Below are 23369 nucleotides of genomic sequence, written 5' to 3'. Positions count from 1 at the left end.
TCACTGTGTTCAAATTCATTGGATATTTTGGTATATGTGGAAGGGGTTGGTCAAGTTTGGGAAGATGAAAAGTTCATGTGACGTAATATTTTATTACCAAAGCAACATACTTCTGTTGTTAGTAATGTCCATAACAACAACGACAACAGCAACAACTACAAAATTAAATACATTCTAGAATGTCAGTGGTGCATTTGGGTACATCAAATCAAATTTTCCCTTGTGGTTCTTCAGTAGTTATATTTTTGTGGAGTTCATATAGATTGCTTTTATATTAATTAGCTTTGCTTTCAAATTTTTTTTTTGTTCCTTTACTTATAATATGTGCTTTTTTAACCATGTTTGTTAAAGATATGCACTCAAGACACTTTCTTTAATACCTTTACTCCACATTCTGCTCAGAGAATTGATTCTTTCTGCGTGACATCATGTTGCTTTTCCGGCTCATATATCAGCTGTTTATTTTTCTTTTTTCTTCTTTTTTTATTTTATTTTAATTTCTCCCTGTCTTTTCTACCTTCCCTTCCCCTTTCCCTTTTCTCTTTTGTTTTTCTTTGTCTTCAGCCTATTCTGCAAACTTGGAGTTCTTGTCAGGCATAGGATTTCACTATTTGGTAAGGAGACCCTTGAAAAAAATACTAGCATGGCCATCACTTGGTTTTCTTTGCCATTTTTGCACTGTGTTGTGTGCTGCTATGTTGCACGAATGCATGTTTGCATGGCTGTATGCATGGTGGTCATAGGCCAAGATAAGGTTCTTGGGGTTGTTTATAAGTAGCATTATCTATGGTGAAATTGAAGGCTGTAACTTTTCTCTACTAGTCCAAAACACATTTGAAAATCAAAAGGTTATATTATCAAAGAGCAAATGAATGAAAATGGCAGATCCTGCCATATTTTATTTTCGTGGGATAAAGCAAACCTGGGCCCTTGAATTCTTGTATTTGTGTTGGTCATCTTTAATAGATTAAATAATAAGCTGTTATAAATGAAAGAATTTTAACTGCACCTATATTTTAATACTCTTGACTACAGATTTGCATATCTACTGCATTCCAGACACTGGAGCTTCATAGTGGAGACAGTGAGGCCAAGGTGACTGTTGTAGCACCACTCATTCCGTAGTCAGTTTTTGCTTGTTTCTGAGAAGTCATGTAACTGGCGTCCACTTTCCTGAGCACCTGCTTCCAGGGAGCCCTGTAGGATGGTGGCCCACTCTCCACAGGAGGCTCTCCTTGCCCTGGGGCTTGAGGCCTCTATTAGCAGAATTTGTGTTTTACACTTTCCTGCATCTGCTTTTATAAACCACCAAAACAAATTTTAGGCCTACTATCTATAGATTTTTGAGACAGTGTCAGGAAAATTTCCATAGTAATCCTTTAGCATGTTGATAGAGATTTTCTAAGTTCAATTCCATTTACAGAGAAAGCTAAGGATGAAGTCATTGCTATTAAATACCCAGTGAATAAACTGAAGAATAGGTGTGTGTGTCTGTGTGTGTGCAATCATTTTTAAGTTTTTTGTATTAATTTTTTTTAGAAAAATGAGTGTCTGGATATAATTACTTAATGCTGTATTTAATTTCTAATATTATTATATTAAGCATTTGCTGTTCTTAAATATAGTAATTAAGTTATATTTCATGTAAGTTGCCTGAATTTTGCCTTAATGTTTCAATTATCCAAAATTAATGGGGAAATTTTCTTCAGAACAATTTCTACTTGACTGGCTTTTGTTTGAAATGTCATTGGCATTGAAAAGTTTCTATGGAAATTGTTTGGACATAATTTTCATGTACTCTTTAACCTTCTCTGATGGGACCCCACTTCTCAGCTGCAGATTTTTTCATTCTTATTAGTGAGCATTATAGTACTTTCTGTTGTGCCATTTCTAAATTCTTACATACTTTAAATTCTTGGTTTCCTATGTTATAGCTTACTATATATATATATATATATATATATATTTTTTTTTTTTCTTTTAATTTGAGGAAAGGAAAGTATATAAGTCTTAAGGACATACATACAGGAAAGTATATACATTTGAAGGACAGCTTGATGACCCAGCTGGATAGAATTTTACATACTGCACATATTTGCTCAGGCCACAACATAGAACATTCCTAGCCTCCATGGTGACATTTTCCAATTTATACATTTGTGCAAAAGAGCTTCCATTAACCATGGATTAATTTTGTCTCTTTCTTAACCTATTTTTGGAATATATTAATTAGGGTTAGTAATTGAAGATAAATGAGTAATATAATTTGTCATACCTATCAGGATAGAAGAACTAAACTTTAATAGCCATTACATCTCTGTGTGATTCTAACATTCCATTTAAGCATTGTATTTTGTATTTCTTAGCCTTTAAATTCTATTTACTTTTAGCAAGAATTTATTGGTGAGCTACTATGCATCACCTCAAAAGCATACTTTTTTGCATTGTATGTATTATTCTAGTGTCTGTTATTATTGTTTCAAATTTGCTTTGGCATTTGCTTGTAAAATAATACAAATTTCATAGGCCCTTATTACTTGAACATAATCTAAAACAGATTTGTCAAATTATTAGAATATATAAATTGTAGAGTTGTAAAACTTTATGTATCAAAATTATAAACTGGCTTAATACACTAATATGACATCCTGGAGAGAATAGTAAGCTCTGAATTGGAAAACCTAAATGACAGTCCTATATTTGTAACTAAGTCAGCTGAATGGTTTGAACAAGAGGCAAAACTAATTTGGCCCTTTTATTTTTCATTTTCAAAATAGGTTAAAATAACTACTAATCTGAGATCTGTTGCATGGATCATTGATGTGAGAGAATGAATGTTCAAGTACTATGTAAACTGCAGCCTTACATATTTCAAACTATTGCATCTTTTAAAACTATTCCTAGTCTTATTTGTACATCTTTTATTTCAGTCAATCCTATCACATAAACTAAACTAGGAAAGTTGACCATTTAAAGTATATGTACAGGGCCTCCCCGGTGGCGCAGCGGGTTGAGCACCATGCTGTGAAGCTGTCTGTGGCGTGGGTTCCATTCCCGCCTGGCCAGGGAGACTCCCACATGGTGCGGCAGACCTCTCCTGTCACGCCCGCTGCTCCCTTCAGCAGTGTCTTCGGTCTGTCTGCTTGTTCTGCTCCCTGCTTTGTCTCTGGTGAATTCTCTCATCTTCCCGTGCCTCTGACTGTACCCCAGTTCTTGTATAAATAAATCTTTAAAAAAAACTAAAGTATATGTACAGTGAAGCCTTTAATACCTAACCATCTCCACAGTGGAATGAAAGTGGGATAATAAAAGCATTTACTTTTTGAGTATCATCTGTGCCATTGAGGATTTTCCAAGATAGAGAACTAATAGCATATATATATGTGTGTGTTTATATATATATATATATATATATATATATATGGTTTGAACAAGAGGCATATATATAGCATATATGCATATATAATAGCATATATATATAGGTTCTTTATATACAGTCATATTAATCTCTTATTTTTTTTCCTTTCACAACCTTTATATTATATCATTTTTCTTTATTCTGGCAGACAATAAGTGGATGATCAAAATGCTTCTCTTATGCAGACTTAGTTAAAAAATAATATTCATGACCTAAACTAAGAATGAATTAAGACTAGAATCGAAAGTTGAGGTCAACAAAGAAATACATGGATTTTGTCCCCATGAGTAAATGTGAAAGATGTAAAGAGAAGCATAGTAGCCTCAAACATGTCAGGAAGTTGGGACTAGAGACAAAAGAGGAGCATTGAGATAAAACATTTACAATGGAGGTGCTAACTATGTCGAGCTGGGTTTGATGAGTAATGGAATATTTATTCAAAACTGGCTACCCCATTGTGCTTATATCTCCAAATCTCATCTCTAATTGACATTTTTTTTCTGATATATAAAATGAGAAGTTCCCAAACTGGGACTGCATTGTCATTGCATATTTTTTATCTACTTTAAAGTATTTCCTATACATTGAAACATATTATCTAAGTATTAAAGAGATTGTTTTTATACCTCATATATTACTTTTGAGGCCTTTAAACCATTTCATTTTATATTAGAAAAAGGTGAGAATTTTTGAAAAGAGGAACAAGCTGTATTTCTCACAACAGTAATTCTGTGTATTCATTAAAATGTTTTATGGGAACAGTGATAAAGAATACAAAAAACAATATCTTATTTATTTATGAGCTTCCCATTTGAATTCTGAGGTGCTTGCTAGGGTTGTAAGTTAGTTGGTGGAGTCAAATTTTGGGAAATTAGTTAGGATATGATTAGGACCCAGGCAGGTCAATAGTGACAAGTATTGCATTTGCCATTTTTAAGGACCCAGTGGAGAATATTGATTTTTAATACCATGATTTCTCCCTACTTTTCCTTTTCCTTTTTTTACATTTACTTATATATATATATGTTTTTTATATCATTGTTCATTTTTGTTTAATATTTTCAAGAGACTATATAAGCCCTCCTATTAGATCCTATTTAAACCTTTCAGTCATCTGTAGTGAGTAACTAATATTCTAATAGAAATGGAGATAGTGGCACAGTTGTATGTGTATTAGGAGTTTTTAAGAGCTTTATTTTACAAGTGAAAAATCGAATACCTTAATGACATTCATTTTATGCATTCATTTAATAAACAGTTACTATGTGTCTGCTACATGTGAAGCAGGCTATGACAATAGAAGATGATTTTTTTCCCCTCTCTGCTTGCTGCTAATACCCAAGCCAATCTCCAGGTATCTTTCTGTACTCCTCCAAGAGGATACTAACTGTTCTTTCTAAATCTCCTCTTGTCTTTCTACACTGTGCTCTACAATAATCACATCTTAAAAGTCTTTCATAGTCCACTCCTGCATATTGTGCAGCTTTCCCTTTCTTTAGAATAAAGATCATAATCCTTAATGTAGCCACAGTACTGTTTCATAGTCTATCCTGATTTCCGCTCCATTCTTATTTCTCAATGAGTTCTCTTATGCACACTAGATTTCAGCTTAATTGACTTCTCTTTGCTTCTTGAAAGTGATGTGTTTCTTTTTGCCCATTGTTTCTGCACATGCTTGAGTTGCTCTGCCATTCCTCACACTCACAATGATGTAAACTGCTAACATTTCAGATTTCAACCCAAGCATTGATCTATGAGGAAGACCTTCCCTGATCTCCCTGATTTTACTCCCTCCTGCTATTATAACATTCTTAGAGTTCTATACCTTTCATTCATCTCATAGATGATAGAGCTAGATTAACATCCATTGCTGTCTCAACTCTCAACTCTTTGAGAGTTTATAAGTATACCCTCAGTGCCTAGCAGGAACCTGACAGACACAAAGTTGGCATTTTATAAATATTTGATTATTGAATGAATGAACCAACCCGTCCTGTCTTCAAGAAGTCTATAATGGAGAATATAAGTAAGTAGATGCTTACAAATATGCATTAAGTGCTATCAATTTAGAATTTTCTTACATTCATAAATAATCCAAACTTTTATTTTGATTGAGGTTATTTTTTTTAAATGTAGTATTCAGTTATACCAAAATATGTGAGAATTGTATTTTTAATTCCTTTACATAGTCCATGAAAACACTTAGGACCCTTACATTGAAAAGTAAAATTCTCGTGAATTTTTCATGTGTTAATGAGATAGTATATTGCCTAGCTACTCCCCAGAATTACTGGCGAATTACCTAATTTCATGAGGGAGACTTCTAGGAATGCCTGGAGTAAAGAAGCATTTCATAACACCAATGTGTTTCATACACCAATGGATGTTTCTCCTGGTTTGACCTCAAATGACTTGAGAAGTCAGGATTTAGCACCATTAATTCAACTCCAATATTGGTCACAGAAATTTTGAACAAATCATCATGTATTTAAGTGAAATGGTAATTTTTGTTATAATATTTGCTACCCCCTTCCCCAGCTGAATACACTTGATTTAAACTGGTACATAAATTTTAATTTATGTTTGAAGAATTTTGTTAGTGAAGGGATACAGTGAAATCTATTAATATCTCTTCCTGATTAAAAAATTAGTGACTAAGTTTATGTCGATACTTCCATTAGCTCCCTCCTTCCCCACCAAAAATAACATTCATATATTTAAATGAGGACTGCTCTTGTATCAGAAGATACTAGAAAGTTGATATATGTATTATCCATAGAAAGATTCACATTGGGCTTGTGTTATTTAATAGGACACATATGATGAAAGGAAAACCATTTAAAATATTAAGAATTTCTCAGGATAGTGCATATTTGAGAATTTGGTGTCATTATATTGAGAATGTAATGGTTCACTCATGTATTAATCTGCTATGTTGCTAATTATTGCTATTGATCACTAAAGAATGATTAATGTCTTTACCTAACTTAAAATGTCTATAGTTTTACAAAAGTATACACAGCAAAGACAAGTGTTTCCTGGATTTAACTTATTATACATGCTGCATTGAAAAATAACTTATTTCTTATGAAGAGATAGGATTATGTCAGAAATATTCAAATCAGACACCTATAATGAAAATAGAAGATAGCCTTAGAGCAATACAGATATTTTTTTTCCCCATTGGAACATAGCACTATGAGAGAATTTCCTGACTTTGAGACATGAGTAAATATAATTTCTAAATTATGGTCTTGGTTTAACTGAAATTTCTATATTAGGGAATCAATAATTTTGTTCTTTTTGATATCAGAGGCTTCGGGAGTAATATAGTCGTTGTCACTCCTCATTGTCCTCTACCTGCTCTTAATTTCAGAGAAATTTCTGTCTTCTGGCAGAATTTCCTTTCACATTAGTAAGAATTCTGCCAGGATTAATCATTTCTTAAGAGAAGGAATACCATGAGATATTGTTGTCAGAATCACATCGGGAAATTGGAGAGCAAGACTCAAAATGAGAATGACTGTGCGGCTGTCCTCAGGGAAGGAGTGTCAGCATCTGAGACTGCTATATATTCAGATTACAAGATAGAAATGATGCTTGATGCAGGATAAGATTTTGGATAACATTGAAAACGCCTGCATTATGGAAGCTTTATATAGAAAAAAATGTAACTCGCGCTTAGAGTACAAAAAGGATATTTTGACCATCAATTTTAACTTTGTTATATTTATTATTTTAGTGAGTTGTGTTATTTTTTAAGAGTTGTTACAATGTTTAAAAATCCCATTGCTTGCTGTTGTTGGACTCAAGTGTTAGCTGTGATTTTAATACACACACACACACACACACACATTGACAGATAGACAAATCATAAATGTTTCTCCAAGTTATGAACTAATGAAAGGTATGTTTGAAAGACAAGGGATATAGCTTGATCTTTGAGAAACCCTTGAGTTGAAAAGTATCAAATTTTTGGTTTTTATACTATGCAAAGCAGTGAAGCAACTATACACAGTTAATTACATAAGTACAACCATCACCCCAAGTTGTTCCATTGTACTACACTCTCACTAGCCCTTCCTGTCCTTTCTAATAGCATGATGAAATTTCTGATTATGACAATATTCTTACTCTTTAAAAACCTTATAAAGTACATTTTTTAATTACTTCAAGACTATTGGACTTTCACACATATTTATAGAAATAATATTCTTGCTTGTTCTACACATTAAAATGTTGAAAATTCAATTAAAACTTTTGAAGCATTCCTTAGGGTCCTTTTACCATCATCATTTGTTTGTTTATTTATTTATTTGTTTGTTTGTTTGTTTATTATTTTTATTATTTTTTAAGATATATTTATTTATACAAGAACTAAGGTACAGTCAGAGGCGCGGGAGGGTGAGAGGATTCACCAGAGCCAGAGCAGGGAGTAGAAGAGCCAGACGGACCAAAGATACTTCTGAGGGGAGCAGTGGGCGAGGCCCGAGAGGTCTGCAGCGCCATGTGGGACTTTCTCTGGCCGGCTGGGAATCAAATCCGTGCTGCAGATGCAGCTTCACAGCTGACAGTTTCATTGCGCTGCGCAAAACCCACTGCACCACCGGGGAGGCCCTTGTTTTTTTTGTTTTTTTTTTTAATTGAGATATTTCCACTTAAAGTTGTATTACATCTGATCTGGAGTATCCCAAAATGTGTAGATTCATCATGGAATTTACCATTTGTAACTTTACCAATCACAGAAATTGCTTATTCACCTTACACATTTTCATTTGACCCACAGAACTGGTCTGGCCACTGATGCTATTTCTTACCCATGTCCCACCGTCATGCCACAAATATTTAAGTGTCTGTTGTATTGTCGGACACTGTTGTAGGTGCTGGGTTAGATCAGGGAACAAAATAAACAAAAATCCAGCCTCATGAGCTTATCTGTATGGATGTTTAAAATAACCCTGGCCATTCTTTTGGAAAAAGGCATGGGTAATCTCTGTAAAGAGGACAGGGATCATCTATTCTAAGAAACAATAGAATGGAAGGAAAAGGGAGTGGAAAAGAACTGTGTGCTCTAGAGGAGTGAGGAACATGGCCTTTGATTTGTTGCGAAGTAATAGCTCCATGAGCCTCATACACATTCCTTGTGTTCTTTCTTCCTCCTGGCCTTCTCTTTATCATTTTTTCATGCTGTATCCTCCTCATTTACAACTCCAACCACTGAGGGTCTCTTTTTCCTATATTTATGCTCATGATGCCTAATTTCATTCAGGCCCATGATTTATAAATTAACTATCTGCTTATGGTGCCCAAATATACAGCTACAACTCAGATCTTTTCCCTTCACTGCAGATTTTTGTATTAATTGTCTATTCTGAATTTTTACCTGAGGTGAATAAGTCTGTCACACTGACCCTCTTGAAAGCAGAAGGACACAACACTCACTTCTCCTTTCCTCCCACGTTCTACTCATCCCTGGTGCTCTCTCCACATCACTAAATCATATTGCCGTTCACCCAATGGCTCATACAATTGCTCTCTCAGACAATCTTAAAGCTGTCTTTGATTCCTTTCCTTCTCACCTCACATTCAATCCACAAGTAAATACTTAAAATGCACTTGTAATTTCTTCACTGCTAATATCCTAATCCAAATTTACCATCATAAATCCTCTGATTTTAGACTACTGTGGTAGCTTCTTAACTAACTTCTACTCCTCCAGAATTTTGCACATTGTGAGTTAATCCTTTAAAAATACAAATCAGATCCCATCCTGTTCAAAATCTGTTGCTCTTTTGAAAAATCCAATGTGCTTGGCTTTAGTTGCCACATTCTAGAACCTGGCTTCTTCCCTCCTCTCTACCTCATATGCTCCTTTTCCCCAAATCTGCTCCCATCAGTCACTTAGGTGTCCTTGCCTGGAACCTGGAAAACTGTCTGCCTCAGAGCCTTTCCATTTCCTCCCCTTCGGTCTTCTCTCACAGATATACACAGTACTTTCCTTCACTTTATTCAAATATTGCCTCAAATGCCACCTTCTTGGAGAGAGTCTCATGACTACTCCCCTCAGTGCTTTATTAATTGTACTTTATTAGTTGTACTAACCCTATGCTATACTGTGTATTATTTTATTATGACCCAATAGTGTGTTACATTTATTTGTTTGTTTAATAAATGGTTCATTCTCCATTTAAAAACATTTACCATGATAGTTCTATTTTTCTCATTAGTGGAGATTGAGAGTACATGGCATTTAGCATATTTATTAAGTGAATGAATAATTAAATGAATAGTTCTTCTAGGGGTTATATTAGTGCTAGGACAGCTAGTCGTTAGAGTAGGACATAATAAATTCTGCTGATTTTGTCTTCATTATTAATGGAAATTCTGACTTTTGAAGCATAGATGTATAAAACATTTTCTTAAATAATTCAGTCTCAGCAATGAATATCTTTTTTTTTTTTCTTTTTGTACCATATCACTAAAGTGGCTTATCTGCACTCTAAGGAAATTATGAATTTCCACATATATTTAATTCATTCCTTTTAGTAATTTCCATGTATATTTAATTCATTTATTTTAGAATACTTTGTATATAGAATATAACATACTAAAGTAGTATAAAAACCTCTACCCAAATAAGTGTTGTTAATCTCAGGAGCCAGAAAATGACCAATTATATATTATAAATAGGAAAGTATAGAATGAGGAAATGATAATGTCAAATTATATTTTGAGTGGTTAAATTACCTTGTTACTTTGAATTTATTGTTTTATTTATTTACTGTTTTGTATCTCCTTATCACAAAGTAAAATTCATTGTAAAATTCATTATTTTGTACTTTCTGGCAAAATGTGGCCATCAAAATGAGTGAAGTCCATCTTTCAAGGAGTTATCCCCATTTCAAATATCTTGTAAGAGAAACACTTAACTTCTTCAGCCTCTGATGCTTTTTGGCATGTTAGTTTGGTGCTTCTTTTTCACCAAAGATGAACAAAATTTAGGTAAGCTAGGTATTCTTCAGGCAGTTGAACTCAACAAATTAATTCTTCTTGATACGATTAAATACAGTAAGAAAACAGAGACACTTTATGTAATTAAAATAGAATTAAATGTATTAGTCTTTTAGCCCACCTCACTTCATAAGGGATATGAGCTGACTTAAAAAGTTGACAAACAAAACTATTTAAATCGAGTATGGGAGGGAAATATAGTTTAAGAATTCAGTTAAAGCTGGTATAGTGCTTTGAATGCTTCTTGAGTATGTCAGCTATTTGATGAGAAATGCTTTATTGCTTTTCTACTTACATTTGCATAATCACTTTTAAGCAGAAAAACTGCATGAGTTTAAACTTGATTATTAAAAAATCTTTTTAATTGAGTTATTATTATTGATTTGTGCCATTGACTAACTTTTGAAATACAAATACTAATAAAAAGGAACACTGGGAAATTCTCGGCACAATTTATACAGTGTTTTGTTTCTTCTTTAGGAAATGATGCAACATCAATTGTCAACTGTCTCCATATTTTGGGTCAGACTTTGGATGCAAGGTAAGTGAATACATTTATTTGTAAATAAATGCATATGTAGTGATATAGGGATATCTAAAAGGACCTCATGCCTTGATTTTATTCTTTGTAATTAAAGACTTTAGTGTAGGTGGAAAGAAAATCTTATAAATTTACTAATACAATGGCATTTTAATATGATTTTATATAGGTTGTTATTTACAATCCAAGTAATTTTTGTAGCAGTTATTAGAAGGCTCATATTAGAAATAATGTCACGAGAAGTCATAATGGCAAGTTGTAACTCTAGAGGTCTTATTAACTTCTAGGTAAAGTACTTATGCTCTAAGCTTATAAAATTTAACTTTTATATGAAGCATGAGTTTTACAGATGAGTAAAATGAAGCTTAAGATTGAAAATTAAATAGGGATGTTGAGCAATTCAAAGTCTGCAAACTTCTTATTGTGCCCTTCTCTCTCATGGCCAAAAAGCCAACATAATCAATAGATACAAAATCAGTTCATTTACATGATTGATTTAGCCTTTAAGCCATAAATTTAATTTATTTATATTCCAGGATAAATCTAAATATAAGCTCCAAAAATATCTCTCCACAGAATATTCCAAAATATTCCTTGATTATACATTTTCATGATTAAAAATTTAAGGTGTTTTGGAATATAAATGAAGAGAGTCCACTATACACCTTCATTTCTTAATAGAAATAGTAGCATTACTTCCTGTTGAACAAAGTTCAACCTTCAGAGACTTATTTAGAAGAGACTCTATTGCTACACTTAAAATATCTCTATCATTTAGAAACTGGATTTAGGTGACATTAAATTTTCTTTCACACTCTAATCCTCAGGAAATATTCAAATTGTGTTGAATTTGGAATTAACTCACTACTATCAATTATAAAACAACTATTATTAAAATTTAAACCATTCATGAAAACATAAAGCATTAACAGTACCCTTGGCGATGAGGTGCTGAGTTGGCAGTGAAACCATTTAGGAAAGGTTATGTATTAATAGAGCAATACTGCTATAAATTAATTAAATTTAAACAATTTGAGCATGGATTTAAAAAAATTAATTGACAGGGTGAATGTTACAATGAACAAATAAGCATAAATTAGAAGCCTGTTTTATTTGGTTTCACTTGCTCCTCTTACAAGGGATAAATTCCCCCTTGTTTATTTCTTAGGACTGTAATGAAGACTGGCCTGGAGACTGTCAAAAGTGCACTCAGGGCATTTCTGGACAATGCTGCGGAGGACCTGGAGAAGACGATGGAGAACCTTAAGCAGGGCCAGTTCACCCACACCAGAAACCAACCCAAAGGTGTTACTCAGATTATCAATTATACCACGGTGGCACTGTTGCCAATGCTGTCATCATTATTTGAGCATATTGGCCAGCATCAGTTCGGAGAAGATCTAATATGTATGTAAACCTGTTACTTAGAGTTTTGTTATTTAAATAGTTCAATCAGAAATTGTAAAAAAACACATCTGGGTTACTCAAGCATTTCATATTTGTTAAAATGCTTATATTTTTGCAAGTTGTCAACTTACACTGTAAGTTGACATTTGAGTTACAGAAAAAGAAATAGTTACATCTATCTCTATTTTGAGTCATATGGATTCACAGAAGGGACCAAAAAGCATGTGGTTTTAGGCAATCATCCTCATCATTTAAGTGCAAGTTGTAGAATTTGCTCTATGTTGTCTCTTTCCATGGGGATTTTTAATGTGGTTTTATTATATAATATGAAACATTAGATGTTTTCAAATTATTGAGTCAATGCAGATTGTTTCCACAGGCTATGCCAACAACAAATAGGAAGACTACTGAGACAGTCCCTCTCTAAATTTATTGGTGTACCAGGATGGCTCGAATATCTCCTGTTTATAAGTTCCATTCTATTCTTCTTGAGAGACTTCATCATTTGTTTTGGATTGGAATTCTGTAATTATTAAAAATTTTCCAAGAATGCATAAGGTTATATGGACCATAATAGCACATGACCTGTTCTAATTTCCTGATCTCCTGCTGATAGAAATGTGAGACAACATATGAGTCCTTGTCAGTCATCTGGGTCCTGACTACAGACTGTCAGCATTGTAGGTCTCCCAGGTGAACTGCATCCCTTAAAAACCTAGCCTATGTTACTCAGTGAATAAAATAATTATACTTGCCAGGCATTTATTTGAACCTGTAGAGCATTTCTTGCTGTGCAGTGTGGACAAGGACAATCCAGAGGACAAGGATTAGCTCTCCATTCATATCAGGGTGTTTCCTCCAGGAAATCATAGCAGAGTTGAAATTAGAAATCCAAGGTTCTTTGGCTTCCTTGCCTTTTTTATATACCTTATAGATTTTTATATGGCTTTATTTGATTTTCTACTTCAAAAGTGCTTAGAGTGACTTAAGCCTTGATGTCAGATAATTTCCAGAAATAATTAACATACTTTGTCCTTTCCCATTCTTATTCTTGTTCATTTGAGAGTTAGAATAAAAGATACAGCATTTATATACCTTTGGAACAGGAATCAATCTACACATCCTTCCAGATATTGTTGGACTTAGTCTTATTCTTGAAGAAATCCTTTATTCATATGCCTAGGAAAAATACATAAACAATATGTAAACAATTTGTTCCTCATAATGTTCTGAATAACCAGAGCACAATTCTTTTTTTTTTTTTTTTGAAAGATTTATTTATTTATACAAGCACCGGGTACAGTCAGAAGTGCGGGAGGGTGAGAGAATTCACCAGAGCCAGATTGGGGAACAGAACAGGCAGACTGACGAAGTGCACTGCTGAGGGGAGCAGCGGGCATGGCAGGAGAGGTCTGTCACACCATGTGGGACCCCTGCCAGTGGCCGGGGATGGAACCAGCACTTCAGAGGCTTAGGGCAGCTTCGCAGCCCAGGGCTCAACTGCTGCGCCACCAGGGGAGGCCCCAGAGCACAATTCTTTAGCAGACTTTCAGTTCCTTAGAATTTTGTTTAAGCAAAAGTATTTATAGTTCTTTTTGCATGTCTATTTGTACTTACATTTCTTTTTTCAAATGTTAAAATATTTGTATGCCTTTAATGTGGAATTTTGTTTTTAGCCTAAACTTTCTCACAATGAATAAATAACAAATGTGTTTTTCAAATGAAATTTTCTTTTTCCTTAGTGGAAGATGTACAAGTGTCATGCTACAGAATTTTGACTAGCTTATATGCTTTGGGAACCAGCAAAAGTATTTATGTGGAAAGGTAAGATTTTAAGAGTTTACGTTTGTATTAGTAGCTCTTTCAAATGTTTTGATTATTTATTGCAAAAGTCTTTACTTAGTTATAAACTGAACTCCAGATTGACATAATGATTTCCTTGGGAGTAATTAGACATTCTTTTAGCTAAATTTGAATGCACATAAAGCAAAGTCAAGTTATGAAAAAAAATCAAAGTTAAAGACCATATTTAATATGAAGTTTCAATTTAAGGATGTTTAAGTCTTGTAAAGGAATCTGCTAATATAGTTTCTCATTAAATACCAGAAATACAAAGTAAGCATGAATATAGGCAGTTATCAAAAACAGCTTTATTTTTTCACTTTTTCAAGTTCAGAAGGAAGGCATTATATTGGTCATTTGATATGGATAGATCAAGTAAGATACATGTCCTCATTGAACGAAATATGAAGTTACTGACAACTTCATTAAAAGATTTCTATGGAAGAGAAAAGAAAAAGAGACCAGATTTTAGAAAGAATAAGCTAAATAAAAAGGCATTCTGATACAAGACTCATAGTGAAATAAATCAATGAAAAGAGTCTGATAGAAGAATATTCAATAGATGTAAATTTCCCCCAAATTACTCATTTGGCCTACCAATATTAAAATTTATAAAGGATCAATAATTCAAATAGAGGGCATTAGACATAAAAAAGTAGATAATGGAAAAGAAAAATTGGGTTCACTCTGAATACTATGGTTTTTGCCCTCATTTTTCATTACACTGTTTTTATATGATTTTTGTGACTATAAAATATTTCAACTTAAGGAAGTGTTAAAATTTTATTCAATTTTTAGAATAAATATTACTTTATTTTTGGACATAGACTGATCTTTTTTCTTTAACATAAACAATGCTAGACTTCTGTCCATATTTCTCTGTGTATATTTATTTTTATTTCCTTTTGCTGTTTTCTCAGAATTTAGAATCCTAGATTAGAGAGTATGCACATATTAATGTATATATTAAAGGATTATAATATACATTTCATTCTTTTTAGAAAATTGATTTATTTACACTCTCAAGTTTATAAGAGAATCCTAATTTTCTCATATTTTCTTTATACCATCTGCAAACATAGTAGTTAAAATGGGAACTCATTTTTGTTTTCAGTTGCATCTCCCTGATTACCATGTAACTATTTTTGTGTTTATTTTGCCATTTATATTTGTGATCTTTCTCATCTATTGTCCATTTTTCTAATAATGTATTGTCTCATTGATTAGTAATGATTGCTTTATTTGTTAAAACTGTTCACCTCTTGCCTGTTATTTCTCTCATTTTTATCACTTTTAGCATTTTGCATATCTTTATAGTGCTTATATACAAAACACTATATGCACATTGTGTTTTAGTGAATTTTTTATGTAAGCAGTTATATCAGTTTTTCATGTATGTTTTTTCACCCTTTAATATCAGTTTTTGTGTATGTTTTTTCACCCTTTAGTTTTATGATTTTAAAATTGAACAGCTAGAAATTCAAATATTTTTCTCCTGGGTTTTCATGTTTTCAGAATGTTTAAATTTAGCTTTCTAATCTTTTTATCCATTAATTGCAGAGTTATTTACTAGGTTTGGGGGTAGGTCCTGCATAGACAGATCCCTATTCTTTTTAAAAAATACATAATTTTATTGAGTAAATATTGGTTTATATCATTGTTTCCATAATAGAAGTGTGGGACTCCCCTTCAGGCATTGTTTCCATAGTGCACCCACCACCCAAGAACCCATAATCTACACCATAAATCCTGGAGCTCCCTTCTTTTTTCTTGTTCTTCCCCTCCCATTCATGTTCCTCTGGTTACCCCCATTCCACAGGCAGGTTTCAAAATTTAGATTTTTAGCTTGATTGTATCTGATACTTTGTGTTGTTTCCCTATATTCCACATATAAGTGACACCATTTGGTATTTTTCTTATCCTTCTGGCTGATTTCCCTTCGGATCATCCCTTCCAGCTCCATCTGTGTTGGCAACAGTCTACCTCTTTTGATAACTGAGTAATTCATACAGAACTAATATCTAGTGGAGGAAACAAAGCAAGGAAACAGATAAATGGTGCAGGTTACTTTGCGTTGGTAGAGAATGACATAGGGTGATCAGTAACATTTTTTAAAATGTGATTTTTTAAAGCTTACAATATTCTTCCACTCAACAGGAAACGGGTAGAAGATAAATTCATGTAAATAGATTTGTGTCTAATAGCTTTCTTTCCTTATTTAACAAAAAAAAAATGAAAAATGACTTGAATCCTCAGCCAAATAAATTATGGTTGAATAAAGTAATGTGAAAAGTCAAAGGACATTAGAGAGTAGTTGAAGTGGTCACTTGCAGTATGAAAGGGCTATTTGCTAGACATACATCTGAAATTTGGTGTTTCCTTTTGGTGTTATATAGGATTCAAATGCAGTTTTTTAAAAAATCATTGAATATGTGTAAAATAGTAATTTACTAAATATTACTTTTTATGTGCTAATTTAAAATAAAACTTTCATCATAGAGCAAAGAAATATATTTACCAGATGGTTTCTAGACTTTTTTCTCTGTTATAATATTTAATTTTTAAAATAATTAATGGTTAGTATTTTGTAATATATTTTAATATCTGGAAGCCCAGACTCATGTTTTAGCAGTTACTGTTACTGTTGATGCTATTCTTGCCTATGTCTTTATCTTGAAAAAATATGGGATAACTTTGTTAGGTTCCAAAAAAATATATGTATATATTTCCATTAACCTTGCTGTTGAGAGAATGTAAAAATAAAAATTTGAAGATTAGTGAAAGGTGTTTGAAGAAATAAAGTGACATGGTACTAATAAAATATAAATATTTAAATACAATTGAACTAAAAGTAAAATTGTTTTTTCCATAATATCAACACAAATTATTAGAGTGCATCTGAGAATTTTTAATTGAATGAGAATTTTAAAGTAAATTATTAAATAATTTATCTGAATTATTAGTGAAATAAAAGAGCAAAGTCCAATCAGATGTGAGGGAGTATCTTGCCTTCTTTGGAGTTATGCTTGAAACATTTTAAGCTATTAAATTCTTAAATGAATTTTGTTTTAAAACACTTATTAAACCCATTCTACATGCCAGAAATTTTGGAATTCTGCATCTCCATCTTTAGGTAAGGAAAGCAAAACTTGAAAAGTTTAAATAATTTCTCTATAGTGAACACAAACCCTGTGTTCTTTTTAAGTCCTGATGTCCTAAATTAATTTAACAATGATATGCTACTAGATGTTTAATTTGAATTGTATTTCATTCAGTGTCATTCTATGAAGGATTTTTTTCCTAATTGAGTAGATATCTTGTCATTTTTAATTAAAGTGTTAGATAGCCAAACCTTAATTTCAGATGTTTTATTTTGAGAAATGTAAAGCTACCTAAGAGAATTGTGTAGTTTTTTTCTGAATTAGATCATCTTATTGACATTTTATTTTAAATTTATTTATGCATACAAGAACTGAGGTATAGGCCAGAGGTGCGTGGAGTGAGCAATTCACCAGAGACAGAGTGGGGAGCAGAACAGCCAGATTGACTGAAATATACTGCTGAGGGGAGCAGCTGGCAATACGGGAGAGGTCTGCTGCACCTCCCTGGCCGGGGATCAAACTTGTGCTGCAGTAGCTACAGATAGCTTCATAGTGCTGATGCTTATACCCCTTGCACCACCAAGGAAACCCCTCTTATTTTCATTTTAAATATTTATGTAAATTACTTAATGAGTTCATAATATGCTGAAATAGTTCTCATGTCAATCTACATTTGATAAACACTATTTGTGCCAGTGAAGCCTTGAATTAAGTAGATAACTAAGGGAGAAAAGGAATTTCTATCCATGCTAGGAGGATCATAGATCAATTGATCACAGTCTGATTCTTTAAACACCTTCCTTCACTTGATATTAATAAATTAATCTTGTGTTACCAATATTTTTTAGTATTTAGCATGCTTTATATTTCATAACTATCCTAAAATCATTTATAAATGGTAAATTTTCAGAAAATTATATTTATGTGGTGGTAATACTTCATTAAAATAATTTCATCAATCTATTCACATAATAAGAATGCTTCACTAGGTCATTATGCTAAAGAAAAGAAAAAGTAAAGAAGAAAGAAAAAAATGTACAAACTTGTAGGGAGGGGCATTGGCAGTGTTTTTCTTGTTATTTGGTTTGTACAGTTTTTAATTTCTTTTCAGCTACTATATTTAGCTTTTTTCTCTTTTTAAACAAATTTAGCTTTTTTCTCTTTTTAAACAAATTTTGACTTGCCATTCCTTTACTATTACCATCTTTGCTATTGAAAAAGCAGGTAATGCTTTGCAAAATAGAAATTAGATTTGGAAATTAGTTTTATTTGTGGCATTATTATTATCCTTCTTTCAGGTAATCTTGCCAATTTTAATGTAATTTCTTCAGTTTTTCACTTGGAAGAAAAAATAATATAAGCATTTTCTACTTACAGGCAACGTTCTGCATTAGGAGAATGTCTGGCTGCTTTTGCTGGTGCCTTTCCTGTAGCATTTTTGGAAACTCATCTTGACAAACATAATGTTTATTCCATTTATAATACTAAGTCTTCACGCGAGAGAACAGGTAATGCAGAAAATATTTGAGATATGAAGCTAAAACTTAATGAACTCATTGTATTTTCCATAGTGATTCTTCAAATGGATTATCTTCAAATGGATTATGCCATTTTTTCTTTTTTTTTAAGATTTATATATTTATTATACAAGCACTGGGTACAGTCAGAAGCGTGGGAGGGTAAGAGAATTCTCAGAGCCAGAACAGGGAGCAGAACAGGCAGACAGACAGAGGACACTGCTGAGGGGAGCAGTGGGCGCGGCAGGAGAGGTCTGCACGCCATGTGGGACCCGCCAGTGGCTGGGGATAGAACCGGTGCTGCAGAGGCTGCAGGCAGCTTTGCAGTCCAGCGCTCAACCACTGTGCCACCCGGGAGGCCCTAATGCCATTTTTTTTTAAGTATTATTTGGAATTTTTTGGAAACCCTTTTGTGTTTCTAAAAGAAAATTTGTTAATTTTTTTCAAAAACAATGAGCCACCAATCAGATGTCTACCTTATGGGGACAATTTATCATGTGTGATTTTAATAGTTGGGTCCAACTTTTATTATTATAAAATTTAAAAGCACAAATGTGGATACAATTAATCAAAAACTTTAATTTGTACTTGACCCTAGTATGAATATTCCTAAGATTTTTATATACAGGTGTCTATACACTGCATCATTGCTTTCCATTTTGAAAAGTTTGATTTTCCAGGTAAATAGATCCTTTTTTCCTTTTTTAAAAAAACATTATTTTTGTTTATGCATACAAGAACTGGGGTATAGGCCAGAGGTGCAGGGGGTGAGAGTATTCACCAGAGATAGTGTGGGGAGCAGTGGGCAGATCTACTGAAATACCCTGCTGAGGGGAGCAGCGGTCAAGACAGAAAAAGTCTGCTGTGCCATATGTGGGTCAGTAACCTGGCCAGGATTGAAATCAAGCCCCAGTGGCAATAGCATGATAGTACCAAGTCTTAATCCCTACTCTACCAGGGAGGCTCGGATTCTTTTTTTTTTTTCTTCCCAAGATAAATCTTGAAAAAACCTGTAAACTCTTTATTGATGATTTCAGTGATTGACCTTTACGAACCCATTAGAATTATTTGAGTTGAGTTGTATTAATCAAGTGAAAATTAGTTTTTCTTCTAAACAGCTATTTAAGGCAACCAAAAGAGTTCTCAAAGGCTGAATATTGTACAGGTGCTTTCTCTTATAATATTTTTTTTTTCTGATTGATTTCCTCCAGGTAAAGTATATTATATTTTAATTGTTTTTCCAATAGTCCCAAACTGTTTTAAATGCTGGGTAAGAACTATTTGTTAGCCACAAATATACGCCTCTCTTAATGAAGTTGCTTCTCTGTGTGACTCATTTTTTATGAGAGCTCTTGACTTTATAGTGAATTTTATCACGTGAAGAATCTCAAAATCTTCAGCAATGATGTGTGATATGCTGATTTTATAATTCAGAGTGGGAAACTTTGTTTAACATGACAGCAATATTTTTCTATATCATTTCCATAATGTATTTGTAAATAGTAAAACATGATTGAGTTTAAATTACTAATCATCTGTGTAAACATGTCTTCTGATGTTATCTTATTAAGTATATGATTGGTTAATATTTTTGCTATGAATCAAAATTGAAGCAGGTTTGTGTTTCATTAACTAGCAGCAAATACACAAAGCAGGTAATTTACCTGTTATCTTTATGTAACACATCATTTGCATAACAAATGAAATGAATTGAGTTTCATCATTGTCCCTCATTCATTTTTTAATCCGTTGTTTAACAAATAATTGTTTGTGATGTGCATTGTGTAGAAGAAGGAGATATGAAAAAGTGACGAATCAGGTTCGATTCTTTTCCATATTGTGTTTTGTTTTTTTTGTGGTAGAGAGAGAGACTCATAAATGTATGTGACAGAATCCAGAATAAAGAACACAGGGGCAGGGAATGGTAGATACAGCTGCTAAAGTGAGAAACTGTGTATCTAAAACCTCTATAGTCAAGAAGATGTGGTACATATACATAATGTAATACTATTCTGCAATCAAAAAAGATAAACTCATGCCATTCGCAGCAACATGGATGGAGCTAGAAGGAATTATGCTCAGTGAAATCAGTCAGAAGGATAAAGAAAAATATCAGATGGTTTCACTTATAGGAGGAATATAGAGGGACCAAATAAGACATCAGGGGAAAAAAATAATAGCATTATGAAACACAACACAACAAAAACAGACAATTATAAAACAGAGACATCCTGCAGGGGAGGAGGAGGAGGAGGGATCAGAGGGAGGGAGGGAGGAGCACCAGGGACTGAGGTGATGGTGCACAGGTGCATTGGTGAAGGAAACTCTATGGGGCATACACCGGAGGGGGAGGGGAAGCAAACATTGTTTAAAAATGAACAATGCTGTAAAAAATATATGAAATAAACAAATAATTAAAAACCCTACACTGTTGCAAAGTAACCTCGATAAAAGAACAACACTGGAAACACCAACAATTGTAGCTAAGAACACTTAGAAAGACTTCACAGAATTGGTACAAGATGAATCTTGAAATTAGGAATGTTGAAACTCTGGTATATTAGGAGAAATGTCAAGTATTTGAAGATGGCTGGAGAGCTTCAGGGGAGGAAAGAGTAAAGATGAGAAAAAATGGAAAACTTAAAGAAGTAAGGTAGGCTTTCTGTGTCAGCTGAGAAGCAATTGCAAAGAGAATCCTTTTGCTGTCATCAAAAAAGAGAGTAACATGAGTAGATAATGCGTTTTGCACATTCATCTTGACAGAAATAACAAAGATGAAAGGATTTAATTTACCAGTTAAAAAATGGTTGTGGTAATTCAGAAGAGAGGTGATTGAGGGAGCTCTTTTTGATGGAGTACATAGCAAGTGGTTATAAGAGATGCTAGAGGTAGAATCATCTGTTGTGAGAGGTGAGGGAATAGCTCAGCCCAGAATTTCTCCTAGTCTTCTAACCTGGGTGACTATTTACAAAATGTCCTCACCAAGATAGTACCTGCTCAAGAAGCAGGTTGGAGAAACAGTTCAAGTTTAAATTTAGACTTATTGTGATTTAGTTGCTTTTGAGATATTCAGTATTGGAGACAAAAGAAATTTAAGAAATACGGCTTTGAGGTTTATTATCTTATAACAGAAGCCCATAAGAATGGCCAAAATTCACTGGTCAGTGGTGTGAATTGCCTCTAGAACAGTAAGATGAGCATTGTGAAAGAGTCAATTCTGTAACTGGTGGAAATAGAGACCTTCATTACTGTGGACAGAAAAGTGCCTGAAATCTAAACAATCTAGAAGCTATTTCAGCATATGTATGGGCTACTGGGGAGGAAATATCATTGGGCAAGGGGCTGAAAATAGAGGCCTCCACAAGATTCCCTGAGGTGTAGGCTCATCATCAGGAACGGGCAGAACCATAAATAGGTATCCTCAAATTCCTTCATCTGGAATGGGAATGCATGTGAACATGGGTCCAGACATAAAAGGCTAGTAAGCAGAGACAGCTGACATTCTTAGGTGCTCCTAAATAGAAGGGATGGTCATTTATTTGATCTTATGGGTAGGAACTTACAATAAAGAGAGAAAGTTTTTTAAATAGCTGCCATGAACAAAGAGAGAAGGGACCTATTGAAAGCCTGTCAGGTCTTGTGGAGTTTTGAAGCCTAATATGAAATGGTCGCCTATGTTTCTTGTAAACTGTGGGCATCTGGCTGTCCTGTCAGTTACATTACTAAACATAATTAATTTTCATGTGTACTTTTCCAGCTCTCAATTTGCCAACTAATGTGGAAGATGTTTGTCCAAATATACCATCTTTGGAGAAACTCATGGAAGAAATTGTAGAATTAGCTGAGTCTGGTATACGCTACACACAAATGCCACATGTGATGGAAGTTGTCCTGCCCATGCTCTGCAGCTACATGTCCCGGTGGTGGGAGCATGGGCCTGAAAACAACCCAGAAAGGGCTGAAATGTGCTGTACAGCTCTGGACTCAGAGCACATGAACACGCTTCTGGGGAATATATTGAAAATCATATATAATAACTTGGGGATTGATGAAGGAGCCTGGATGAAGAGGTTAGCAGGTAAGATTGAGAAGGGAATTACCACTTACATTGGTTTGATTTCCAAAAAGAATTTGAAATACAGATTATAATTTTCCTACATTAGTCTTTATTCTTATTTTTTTCTGTGCTTAAGAAGTATTATCTCTGTCATATTGTTCCTTGAAACAAATGTACACAATCATATATTGGGTTAACTTTCCATATTTACTGCTTGAAAGAATATGTTTTCCTGAGATGACAATCATTATGAGATGACTCATTAAATGCAGCAAAAAAACTAGAGATTCTATAGACAAGAGACAAATATAAAACTGGATTTTAGAACAACACACTTTTACCAGTTTGTTTTAGCAGGAGCTAGAAGGGTGGATAATCAACAATATAGTCAAATACTTACATTTAAGTTTATCACTGCACTATTTATAGTAAATAATTAGAAATAATTTATAGCAAACACTGGAGTATTGCATCC

At 33.5% G+C, this 23369-nt stretch overlaps 1 protein-coding gene across 1 annotated transcript in view; it reads left to right on the top strand.

The window, feature by feature from the left end:
• Positions 1-23369, top strand: part of RYR2 (ryanodine receptor 2) — a 697569-nt gene that overhangs the window by 560888 nt on the left and 113312 nt on the right. The window contains exons 62-67 of the mRNA XM_054694896.1: positions 565-614; positions 10910-10970; positions 12139-12377; positions 14120-14201; positions 18698-18828; positions 22595-22915. Coding sequence (XP_054550871.1) covers positions 565-614; positions 10910-10970; positions 12139-12377; positions 14120-14201; positions 18698-18828; positions 22595-22915 — 884 coding nt within the window. The remainder of the gene's footprint in view (positions 1-564; positions 615-10909; positions 10971-12138; positions 12378-14119; positions 14202-18697; positions 18829-22594; positions 22916-23369) is intronic.

Source organism: Talpa occidentalis, unplaced genomic scaffold, assembly GCF_014898055.3.
Source record: "Talpa occidentalis isolate TD23 unplaced genomic scaffold, MPIMG_talOcc4v2.1 talOcc4.14, whole genome shotgun sequence".
NCBI classification, from domain to species: Eukaryota; Metazoa; Chordata; class Mammalia; order Eulipotyphla; family Talpidae; genus Talpa; species Talpa occidentalis.
Note: the sequence above shows the minus strand (reverse complement) of the source record. Positions and strands in the feature narration are given on the sequence as shown.